Raw genomic sequence first — 12658 nt, 5'->3', positions numbered from 1 at the left:
CCAAAATATACTGCCTTCTGGAGGTGTTCATTCCCAAATCTCTATCAGCTGAGAACCTACCATTCAGAAAACCTAAGTTTATGGGGGACACCTGAATCAAACCACCGCAGAAAGTTATAGATTTCTTATGCATTTATAATAGGAATACTTTTAGGAATAGTAGTCTTTCTTTGTTGAAAAATAAGCTTTATCTTGTCCTTATTAAATTCAGTGTGTCATAAAATAGAAAGAAAAAGCCATGAAGAGCTAGGGAGATGTCTCAGAAGGTAGAGCACTTGCATAGAGGCCTGAGTCTGATCATCAGCACCCACATAAATGTCTGACCTTATTATACACTCCTTTAACCACAGTACTGAAGGATGCAGAGAAAAAAGGATCAGTGTGGCTCCTAGGTCAACTCATCTACCACCAAAGTGGGAATATTCAGGTTTAGTGAGAGACCCTGTCTCAGGGAAGTAAGTCAAAAGAGTAAGAGAGAACATCCACATCATCCTGAGGGCCTCTGTGCACATACACATGTCTATGTATGCACTCAGTCACATACTAGACATATGCACACGCACACACACACACACACACACACACACACACACATGCACACACACACACATCACAAAGTCAGTGTAAAAAAAATATCAAAATAGAAAGGAAACCACCCTGTTTGGGATAAGAATAGATTCAGGTTTAGAATGATTATGGGTGAGTCATTAAAAGTTGAAACACTGCATTAAAATGCACCAAGATAACATTTAAAAAAATATTTATTTGTGAATTGATTTTTGAGAAAGCAATACAGAGAATGGGTATGCCAGGGCCTCTAGACACTGCAAATGAACTCCATAGGCATGTGCCACCCTTTACATCTGGTTTAGGTGGATACTTGGGATTAGAACTTTGGTCCTTAGGCCTTAGAGGCAAATGTCTTGACTGCTAAGCCACTATTCAGTCCCGCATTTTTAAGATACCTTATAGTATGTATGTGTTTGTGTGAGCAGGTGTATGTGTTAATATGTTGTAAATGTATGTGTGTTTGTATAGGTGGAATCACACATGTCACAGCACATGTGAATGTCAGAGGTCAATTTTTGAGTTTCAATCCTTGTCTTTTAACTCTTGGAGGCAGGTTCTTTCATTCTTGTTGTTTTGCACAGTGCACCTATATTCACCAGGCTAGCTTGTCTAATAAGTTCTATCCCTGTCTCATTACACCAGTGGTGAACAGTGTTAGATTATACAATCTTTACATATCTTGTGGCCTTGACATAGTGTCCAGATATCAAACTCAGTTACTTAGGTTTGAACAGCAATAAGCAATTTATGATCAGGCAGTCTCACCAGCCCTGGTACAGAGTTTTCTCAGCAATTGTTACACTTCTGGTTCCACCATGATCTAAAATGATTAAGTCTCTTTCCTATTCCTGGGGATAGTGAGCTTCACCTCACTCTTCACCTCACTCTATGGGAGATCTCCCATGCGATGTGCCCTTTGGTGTCATTTTTGTATCCTGACTTTGGATCCTTGTAACCCATTAAAATTATCAGAGGTAGTGGCATGTTACCCTCCACACACACACACACACACACACACACACAAACACACACACACACACAACTTAACACACTCAACACTCATAGCATACACACACTCACACACACACATACACACAGACTCAGCACTCACAGCATACATACAAATAATAGTTACATGATCTCAAAAACTTCTACTAAGCTTCTTAAGGAAAGACTCTGAGGCCAAGGAATGTGTGCAGCATCAAATTCCCTAAAGGGAGCCCCTGAGAAGCCAGTGAACATTTGATGATAAATGGAGACCTCAGTACTCAATATGTAAATGTCAATAATGTGGGATTCTTGCTTAGCATATATTCAGGCACCGAGTGGATCCAGCTAAGTGAGATGTCCTGTTTGTTAGAAATTGAAGCGCCATAGAGACAGGGCTTCCCAAGGTTGCTGGGACTTAGGTAATGTAACATGATGGAGTTGGAATTACAGGATTTAATGTACAATTTGCTGTCCTTATTCCCTCTAGTCCAGTTGTTTCTTTCTAACGTCTTTCTCATGGTTGATGAGATGGCCAAAATCTTTTGATTCCTTGAGCCTAAACAAATCATTCTTCTTTGAGTGTTATTTTTGGTCAGGTATTATGTAGTCACAGCCATGCACAAATTGGCTAATACGCCAATCAAATTATCCCTTGGCTATTGTGATGGTTCTGAGTTCTCTCTGTCTTCACAAGCAAGCTCTTTTCTAGGATTTAATCTATACCCCTGCCTGTGGTGAATACAGGTCTGCCACCGTGACACCCTTCCAGTAATACATCTATAATTGCCCAGAACCACTGGTAAGAGCTTTCTGGATCAGTTTTTAGCTACCTCATCAGAAAGAAGTAAGAATGGAGATAGACCTGAAAACAGATCACAAATATCAAACAGAAAACTTTTAGAAACTTGCTCACAGGGAAATTTGTCATAATACGGACAGACTCCAGCAGGCCTGTGAGCCACGGAAAGGGGTCTGAGGGCTGCTACCTCAATCAGGCTCCCACAGTTTACAATGCATTCTCCTGCTCTTGCATCGTGGTTTCCTTGCCACCTAGTGGACAATATGGGGAATTGTGACTTATAGGCTCTTCAGTTTGCTCTCCCAATATCTTGAATAATTCTTTTTATCTATATTTCCGGAGTTATTTTTATTCTACCCACCAACTAGGCCATATTCTTCAGGAAACTCAAACCACCTTTGTTTTCCATTTGTAGAACAATTAATTAAACAGAAAAGATGATCAGTTCAATAGGTAATCTGAAAAGAAAAGGAGCACAGGACGTTAGAGGCTCTATGCTGAATATGAGATGAAAAAGATGTAGTTTTGACAAAAGAAGCCCTGAATGCATTGCATGTACTCATGCTTGTGAAGTGAAGTTTGCCATTTAGTATGTGTCTGCATTCCCTAAACTTACATCACTGAATACATATCTAACAGAAACATCTTTTTTAAAAGGAATGCTTTCTTTGGTTCTTGATTATAGGAGTTTTACTTCATTCCTTTCATCTATTTATTCAGTTCCCATTGTGAGAAAGAACAGCTGATGAAGGGAACATGTGGCATGAGACATTCTCCTCACAGCACACAAAAGAGGCAGAAAGATAGCAAGTGTCTAGAGCAGAACACAGTACCAAGCACATGCCCCATTGATCCACTTCCTCCAACTTGGCTCCACTTCCTACTTTAACCATCTTCTAATGATGCCTTCATATTGGAGTTCATCAAGATTTTAATCCGTGTACTAAAGTCATAATCATCAAGATATGATGCTCTATGAAGGTATCAACACATGCTATCATAATCCATTTGCTAGAGTGATAATTGTCAAGAAACCAAGCTCTATGGAGATACAACACATATACCATGAGATATGCTTTACTAACCTAAGCATTTCTCAAACTAATCAAATTCACAATCAATATAAATCATAACAGGGTTATGTAGGCTAAATGTCTGAGATACGCAGCTTAATAGGAAGAAGGAATTTGCTATGTGATTTCTGAAGTATTGGTCCATCATTTCTTAGTTCCATCACTTTGGGCATTATTAAAGAAGAATATTCTGGTGAGAATGCGTAGAGTAAACATGCTTATGGGACTGTTCCAGGGAAGCAGAGAGAGAGAAATGAAAATCACTGAGATCTCAGTATAGCCTTCGGATGTATGGACCTAATGACCTACTTTCTCTAACTAGACACCACACCCTCAGGTTTTCACAACTCCCCACCAACAACATGGGAGAAAGCCAGACATACATGAACCTTTGGGAGACGTTACAGGTCTCAACTGTAAAAACAGGGCTACCTCGGTTCACCTGTGTTACATTTATAACAATATATTTATATTGTTATATTACAATTTATAACAATATCTCAGTAATAGAAAGGACACACACACAATTTGAGTAACAAAGGTTTTCACTTTAAGGAAAAATAATGATATTTTCTTATGTGTTTATTTGTGTATGCTGAAAGTTCTGTTATTTCAATGACTAGAATACTTTAATGAAAATTCTCACTTTTTCCTTTTACTTACCTATTTATTTATTTATTTTTATTTTTTTATTGACAACTTCCATGATTATAAACAATATCCCATGGTAATTCCCTCCCACCCCACACTTTCCTCTTTGAAACTCCGCTCTACATCATATCCCCTCCTCTTCTCAATCACTCTGTCTTATTTTGATGTCATGATCTTTTCAACCTATTATGATGGTCTTGTGTAGATAGTTTCAGGCACTATGAGGTCATGGATTTCCAGGCCATTTTGTGTGTGGAGGAGCACATTCTAAGGAGTCCTACCCTTCCTTTGGTGCTTACATTCTTTATTCCACCTCTTCCACAATGGACCCTGAGCCTTGGAAGGTGTGATTGAGATATTTCAGTGCTGAGCACTCCTCTGTCACTTCTTGTCAGTACCATGGTGCTTTCTGAGTCATCCCAAAGTCATTGCCATCTTAAAAGATAAGGTTCTCTAACCAAAAGTGAGAATAGCATTAATATATGGGTATGAACATGAAGAGAAGTGCTTAGTGGGCAGTTTGGTGAGCATAATGTATACATTTAGCCAGAGAGCACCAGCTGTTACACTCCTAGGGCTCATGACTACCCCTCTTGTAGGTTTTCAGTATCAGGGATGTATTTCCTCCCATGGTGCAGCTCTCCAGGCAAATTAGAGCATGGTTGGTTTCCCCCATAACAGATGTGCCGCTATTGCACCAATTGGCTCATTTGGCCTGGTTTGCCAAATATAAGGCCTGCAATGTCCACTGGTGAGTATCTTCACTGGTGCTTTCTCTCTCTCCCACGGAAATGCATGCAGCATGCCTGCCTTTTTATAGCATTCTGTCAGCTGATCTACATGGAGTAGGTTATCCTCTCAGCTCCAATAGGATTTCTCAGTGATCTTGCAGCCCAAATCTGTGGAGTCTTCAGCAATAGGGTTTTACCATCTATCCCTGGTGGGAAACCAAGAGCCTTGGCAATGGCCCATCATGCTTCGGCATCATTAGGGACCTCCCTGGTCAACAGCTCACTGGAAGGTATCCCATCATTGGCACTGAAAATTTTCTAGTAAAACTCTATGTCTCCTGTGTGTTACATTGTCCATAAAAGTTAGTTTCCATATGATTTATTTATATCCTCTTAGATTTTGACTAGCCCTCCCTCCACCTTTTTTTTTTCAGTCTCTTCCCCTGACTTCACTTAGGCCTTTTCACCCTCGTTAATCTGTTCTTCCACTTACATATATACAATACCATACTATTAAGTCCTCCTCCCTCCCTTTCTCTTCTTTCTAGCTTACTGGCCTTTGCTACTGAGTTTTCTTCCTACTCACATAGAAGTCCAGTCATTTGTAGCTGATCCACATATGAGAGAGAACATGTGGTATTTACCTTTCTGGGCCTGGGTCACCTATGATAGTTCAATTTTCTTGCTGTGATGTAAACTTTCTAATGATATTCATAAAAACCTCTCAGAGTAATCCATGGCATTCATTTATCTTGATAAATTCATATAATTGGGAACTAGTGACAACATCGGCTCTTGAGATGTCAGTTGTCCATCAATATTATCTTGGAAGCATGTTATCTATGTACCAATAGATGTCCATCTCTTTTTTCTGAGTTTTACTTCACTGTTCCTCAATAAGGAGAGTACGTAAAGCACAGAACAGAAGGGGAAGAATCTACAGGATCTATCAGTACCCATTGTAAACCTTATGAAAGAGGTGAGCACTGGGGATTGGATCTTCACATGCTCCAGGGAGCTGAGAACATCAGCATGCTCCTATTTAGAATTCCAGACATGACTGAAGGGCCACACATTAAGACATCCTATACTCTCTTTAGCAACTGGTTGAGGGCCAGATAATTTCCCATTTGTAATATCAACATATTTAATTGCAATAATCCAAATTATTTAAGGTTTTATCAAAAAGGATGAATGTTAAGCTGATACATTAGGTACACTTGTTTGTTAATTATACAAGATATATACTGGTTGAAATATTATGGTGTATCCTATAGAACATATCGGTATTGTGTGTCAATGTAATGATATTTAAAATATGTATTTTAATTCTAATTGCCTTCAATAAAAGAAAACTCCTGTTGAAAATACCAAGAAGGACTTCTGTTTGGTTATCCGAATCAAAATTCATACTGTAGCACAAATCTTTGAGAAGTAACAATCTATATCCTATAAGCAATTTGCAAGGACATGTTAGCTCTGTGCTGTTGAGGCTAATTCAAATGAAAGAGAAGATAAAAATATCCTTGTGCCATTCCATCAAAACTTCCCATTGCTTCAGATCATGACTGAATCTCAGAAATGTTCTCTACTTATGCACAAACCAGGAGAAACAGTTTGTGCAGACCAACCTCACACTTCTGTTAAGTAGTTTATGTTATGGCTTATAACACTGTGGGAGGTAAACTGCTACTTTGTTGACAGTAGTAAGTTGCAACATCTTCAGACTCCAAGCTGCTGATGGTGAGGGTGAAATCTATCCCAGATCTAGTAGCACTGAACCTCGATGGCACACCAGATTGCAAATTTGTTGCCCAAGAGATCAGGAGTCTAGGGGAAGTGCCTGATTTCTGCTGGAACCAATGTAAGCTATTTCCAATGTTCTGATTCGTCTGGCAAGTGATGGTGACTCTGTCTCCCAGAGATGCAGACAGCGAGGATGGAGACTGGTTCAGCTGCATGTCACATCTGGCACCTGCCATTGGAAACACAAGAACAAATATCCTCACATATATTCATTCTGTAAGAGAACTTCACCCTAGGACCAAACACTGATCACACAGGGCTAGTGAATTTTCAGGGTTGTCCTTATTTACCTGAAAGCCATAGGAGCAGGAGACCAAGGAGATGAGTTGAGGCCCACATGTCCATCCTGTTTCTGATTGGGACTGAGTATGTTACAAAAATGAGGCTCCCTATTAAAAAGACTTGAGAGCAATGGTCTGTGCCCTGGGCATATGCAAATTAGCAGAGTATTGGCAGGGTGGGCCCAGCTGCAGTACTGGCTCACTCAAAACAAGGGCCAAGTCCCCAGGTGCCCCAGACGGGAGGGGAAGTGGACAATTTGCCTGTAAAGAATTAGGAGAAGTGATGTGGGAGGCGACCTGAGGGGGGTAAATATGGTTGTAATAGACATGAACTCATAGCAGTTGTGGTTTCCTGCACAAGATTTAGCCTGCCAATATTTCTTCATGAACTGGGGAGCAGCTTATGCCTCACAGATGAGAATTTACACAGTATTCTCTTTTTCTGGAAGAGGAGAATAATGTTTTTCATGGTATAGCCAATGTTAAGTTGCCTATGCTTTAAATAAATCCACACTCATGTTCATGCAAGCAACCCTAATTTAATTTAGTGGGCAACAAAAATACATGAAAGTATGAAAGAAATTCATCAGGAAGAATTTTACTGAGAGTCAGGAGGGGATGAGAGTAATGTGGGTGCATATAATCAAAATGTATTATATGTGTTTTTTAAATTATCATTTTTTTATATGTATTCAATCAGGGTCACAAGACACAACCAATGTGCTGTCTTATGAGTAGAGTGTGCCTTGCTTAATTCAAGGTTCTTGAAATTGTTTTACTTAAAAACATTTCATAATCAGTGCAGTATTAGAGAATCACATAACCCTGAAACAAATAAATTTAAGAACCACTCTGGATTTTTTTTATTTATTTATTTATTTATTTGAGAGCGACAGACACAGAGAGAAAGATAGAGGGAGAGAGAGAGAATGGGTGCGCCAGGGCTTCCAGCCTCTGCAAACGAACTCCAGACGTGTGCGCCCCCTTGTGCATCTGGATAACGTGGGACCTGGAGAACCGAGCCTCGAACTGGGGTCCTTAGGCTTCACAGGCAAGCTCTTAACCGTTAAGCCATCTTTCCAGCCCCCACTCTGGATTTTGTACCTGTATAATATTACTGAGACCCAAATTATTTCAGTTCTATTTTTCTCTAATTTCCTGGCATCTTTTGTATGGTAGATCATTATTAGTCAATACAAGAAGATAAAATAAGATAAAATATCGTAGGTATATGGATATATATGTATATATACATACATATATGCATATGGATATAAATGCAAATATACATATACACAAAAAATACAGGGATACATATATACATAGACAGATACAGATGGATAGTCACAAATAAATAAATGGATACTTTTACTTTCTAAAATTACTAGAAGAAGGTCTAGTATAAAACTGTAAGATTTATATTTTGACAATTATTTTTTAGCTATGATGCCAAATCAGAGTAAGAAAATTTCAAAAATAAATAAATGAACTTCATTCCCTAAAGGAACTTTTGTTGTTCAAAGTATCCTATTGACAACAGTAAAGGATAAACATGAAAATTATGCAGGTTTGTGAATCACATATGAATATTGGCTTTTGAAGAAGTTTATGCAAACAGTGGAATCTTCCAATGCTGCATTATACCTTGCTAATCTTCTCCTTTACTGTCCCCTCAGCTTCTGACTATGGAGACCACATGGCTCCTGCTCAGAATAGAGAGTGATGGACCTTCAGAAACCATCCTTATCCTCTGCAAAAATAAAAAAATAAAAAGTTACATAATTTTAGTGTTAACTTTTGGGTGTCTTACAAATTTGGAAACACATCTGGGAGGAGAATGAAGGCAGCAGTGAGAGTATCTTGCATGGATGAAAAAGGTCATTCCTGAAAGCTGTAAGAGAGCTGAGTACAACTCCCAGCGCCAAAAATGAGCGATTTATCTTTGAGTTGCTGGTCAGAGAGGCCCCAAAGACTCCACACTTAATAGGTTATTGGTTTCATGCACTAACCACATGGGAAGACACTATTGCTTAACATACCATACTTTTTGACTTCAGGACACAGATAAATCAGATTAGAACTGAACTTAAAGCCACCCTCTCGCCTTTACTCTATAGTTTTCATAGTGTCTGGGGGTGCAATGGAGACAGGTGAGGTTAAATTGTCACCAAGAGTCCAGCAACCCATAAATTCCCTCACACTGCAGTGGGAGTAAGAAAAAAAAAAAAAGAAAGAAAGAAAGAAAGAAAGAAAGAAAGAAAGAAAGAAAGAAAGAAAAGAAACCTAGTAACCACAAAGCTAGCATGGTTGTGGCTCCATCAGTTGTTGGAAAAGGCAGGACCAAGGGAATGCTCATGCAGGCAAGCTCTCTGAGTGACCACTAGAGCTTGGGAACCAGACAGTTTCAGGTAAACGCCAGCCTTCTCCTGTGAATGTAAACTTGCATGGGGGTAATGAATGCACTATGCAGATCACAGGGGAGGCAGGCAGACATGGGCAAATGCAAAGCCCTGGGAAAATACCAGCCCAAGTGACAGCCTGGAATTTAGGGAGGGTCTTAGAGAAGGGAGAAGAGCCAGCATGTATCCCAAGGCACGAAGGCAGTTCTCCGCAAATGAACATCGCACACCTGGTGAGGAAGCTCCAGGGTAATGTGTGGGTGGAGCAAACCAAGAGACAGCAGAGAATCCTGCCTGAGCACCACTGGAATGCACAGGTGAGCAGCACTCCAAGGTACCTAGAACTGAGTGGGCAGTTACCTGGGGATGTGTTCCTACTCGCCAAACCCAGCCCCTTCTTAGCCAAAAGTAGATGAATTTACTGTGAAAGGTTCCACCCACCCAAACCACACTGTAAGAACAATATGGGGAAAAGTAGTGTAAATAAGAGTGGAAACAGAGGCCAACTGCATATGTGCTGAAGTCTCCAGAACAGATTTAATGCTGATCTCAATGCAAAAGTTCCATGCAGGGCTCAGTGTGGTCCCTGAGCAAGCCACCCCTTGCGAGGTCTTACCCAGACCTGTCCGGAGGCACTATGTACAAGGCTGACTTGACACAGGCTCAAGTGCATACAGCCATATCATTTGATAGACCACCAGCACACACTCATATTGGGCAAGCCTGAACAGGCAACCCAGCAAAGGCCATATCTGTTGGGCCCTGAAAGGCCCAGGTGTGAGGCCTAGTGGAACTTCCTGAGGCTAGCTAAAGTTTCACAACCTGTTGCTGGCCAGCCAGGACTCAGCAAGACACCTAATGGCTTCTGGCCTGCCACTTCTGCTTGGCAATTGTAATTACCATTTCAATAGTTACAGTTTACTATTGGCCCTTACCTCTCCCCTCCCCTCCATCCTGAAATCCCTGCCTTCATCCCCAACATGATATAGGCAACTGCTCATAGTAATAAAGCAAGTTTTTCTGTGAGTTCCTGCTTCCAAAAAGACTCCTGACTCTGTGGTTTTTCTCCGGTGGCTAGGAGAGGTTTCTGAGTTGTCGTACACTCATCTTCCTCCTCAACCCCCTAGGAAGGAAGCAGCATGTCTTGTCCTTCCCTCAGTACTACCTGCCCAGGGAGAAGCCCAGCATCTGGCGCCTAACATGCAGTTCTCGGTGTCTGGCTGACTAGTGCCCCCGTGAGAGGCAGTCGTTGAGGAGGTAATTGGTGTACATGCGCGGGTGAGTGTACCCTCATGAGTTATAAGGCAATCTTCATATTTAATGTGCTAAACTTTGCTTCTATAACCTATACTTGTTTGTCAACATCCCTTTGTTTCCTTTCTCTTTCCTTTCACTTTCAGTTCACCGGCAGTTTTGTATTTCTGAACAGGGCCTAGCAAGCTGCATCTGCAGCTTTTGTATTTGTAAAGGCTTGTCCTTCTCTCTCTCTCTCTCTTTCTCTTTCTCTCTCTCTCTGCTTGGGCCTGTGAAGGCAGGCCAACTTTTTCTTCCGTAATGGAACTTTCCCCTGGATCTGTAAGTTTCAATAACTATCCCTTCATCCATAACTGTACCTGGTCTGGAAGTTTATCTCAGTGAACCTAAAGCTGTCTGATACAGACCGAGGAATGAGCTGAGATGAACCTGACCATGTGGATGTTAATCTTTTGGAACCTTTGTTTTGGAGAAGTAGGCATGGACTTGGTGCCTACAACTGAAGGAGTCTTCTGGAGTAGTAAGCCAAATTATATGGACTATTTAGATGAAAGTTTAAAAATACTAAATGCAGATAGCATTAAACTTTGAGGCTTGGCTTATAAGCTTTCTAAGAGGAAAGAAAGACTACAGGGGACTTCATTGGAACTGGGCTACTTGCATAAGGGCTGGCTGCATACTGCTGCTCAGGCCCAAAGAGTTTAATCAAGGTTAAATTTGTAATAGACTGATATGTTTAGCTAGAGATATTGGATTAAGAGATTTAAGAAATGTTTTTCTTTGGTTGCTGTTGTTATTTTGTTTTGGTTTCTCAAGGTAGGGTTTCACTCTAGCCCAGGCTGACCTGTAATTCTTTATGGAGCCTCAGGGTGGCCTAAAACTCATGGTAATCCTCCTACCTCTGCCTCCCGAGTGCTGGGATTAAAGGTGTGCACCACCATGCCCGGCAGAGACTTAAGATTATCAGATAGAAAACCTCAAGCAAGTTAAAATTACAGGCAATGAGACTAATTTTAGGTTATGATAATTCAATATACATTGTTTTAGTGTTTCCTTATTATACCTTACAGCAGTTAAAAATGTTTACTCGACTTCCGGTTAAGATGGCAGTGTAGGTACCACGCCAAAGCAGCCTGGGGAGGGGGGGGAAGACCAAAAAAACTCAGCAAAATACACACTTTTACTAAAAAGTGAGGTATATAGGAAATTGAAGCAGCAGCGGAGAAGTAGGAGAGATCCAGAGCCCTCACAGGCTGGCAAAAGAGGCCCCGGAGGCTCTGCCAACCGCAGTGGCAGCAGCCCACCAGAAAGCCACCAGGCGTGGCTCCAGCCCCAGGAAGAGCAAGCTGCGGGAGCTTCCCCTCACACCGGCGCTCTCTGCAGCTCAGGAAATGTGAAGGGAGAGTGCCAGTGAGCAACGGAGAAGAAGACCACGAGGTAGAAGAACACATGGAACAATGAGAGAACCAGAGCAGCTGCGGCTCCCTCCCCTCCCCCACCGCCTGAGCCCAGCTCCAGCGAACAGAGCAGCGTCCCGGGACCCAGCCTCGCCAACTTGGGCCAACAGTGGGACCCAAGCAGGAACAGAGTCCAGGAGCAACATCAGTGCCTCCGGCACTGGTAACAGCAGCCCCAGCAGCATCAGACCCAGGAGTGGCAGCAGCAGCAGCAGCATCCCCAGCAGCAGCAGACCCAGGAGTGGCAGCAGTGGCAGACCCAGGAGCAGCAGCTTCAGCAGCAGCAGTGGCTCAAGAAGTGGCAGCTACAGCAGCAGCAGCAGCAGCAGAGGCAGCAGCAGCAGTGGGCCAAGCAGGAGAGATTCAACTGCTGACAGACCAAGCAGAGGCACTTTAGCAGCAGCAGTTCCAGCAGCGGGGATGCTGATCTGCAGGGCCACAGTTGCCAGGCTTGGTTTGCCCTAGAGGAAAAGCCACTGCCACTCCAGAAATCAGAACAGCTGCCTGACGATCCAGGCAGCAACTTGACTGACAAAAAAATCATCCAAGGTAACTGGGATTGAAACAGGGAAGGGTCTCACTTGGTCACAAGCTGACTTGGACGCCTCATCAGACCAGAAATCTTAACCTCTATGTTGATAGAGGAT

At 41.9% G+C, this 12658-nt stretch overlaps 1 gene segment (V, D, J or C); it reads right to left on the bottom strand.

Moving 5' to 3' along the window:
• Positions 1-6478: 6478 nt before the first annotated feature.
• On the bottom strand, positions 6479-6965 carry LOC101603667. The segment is given in 2 exon segments: positions 6479-6789; positions 6911-6965. Coding segments are annotated over 2 exon segments (366 nt in total).
• Between the last annotated feature and the right edge of the window lie 5693 nt (positions 6966-12658).

This window comes from Jaculus jaculus, chromosome 6, assembly GCF_020740685.1.
Source record: "Jaculus jaculus isolate mJacJac1 chromosome 6, mJacJac1.mat.Y.cur, whole genome shotgun sequence".
NCBI lineage: Eukaryota > Metazoa > Chordata > Mammalia > Rodentia > Dipodidae > Jaculus > Jaculus jaculus.
Note: the sequence above shows the minus strand (reverse complement) of the source record. Positions and strands in the feature narration are given on the sequence as shown.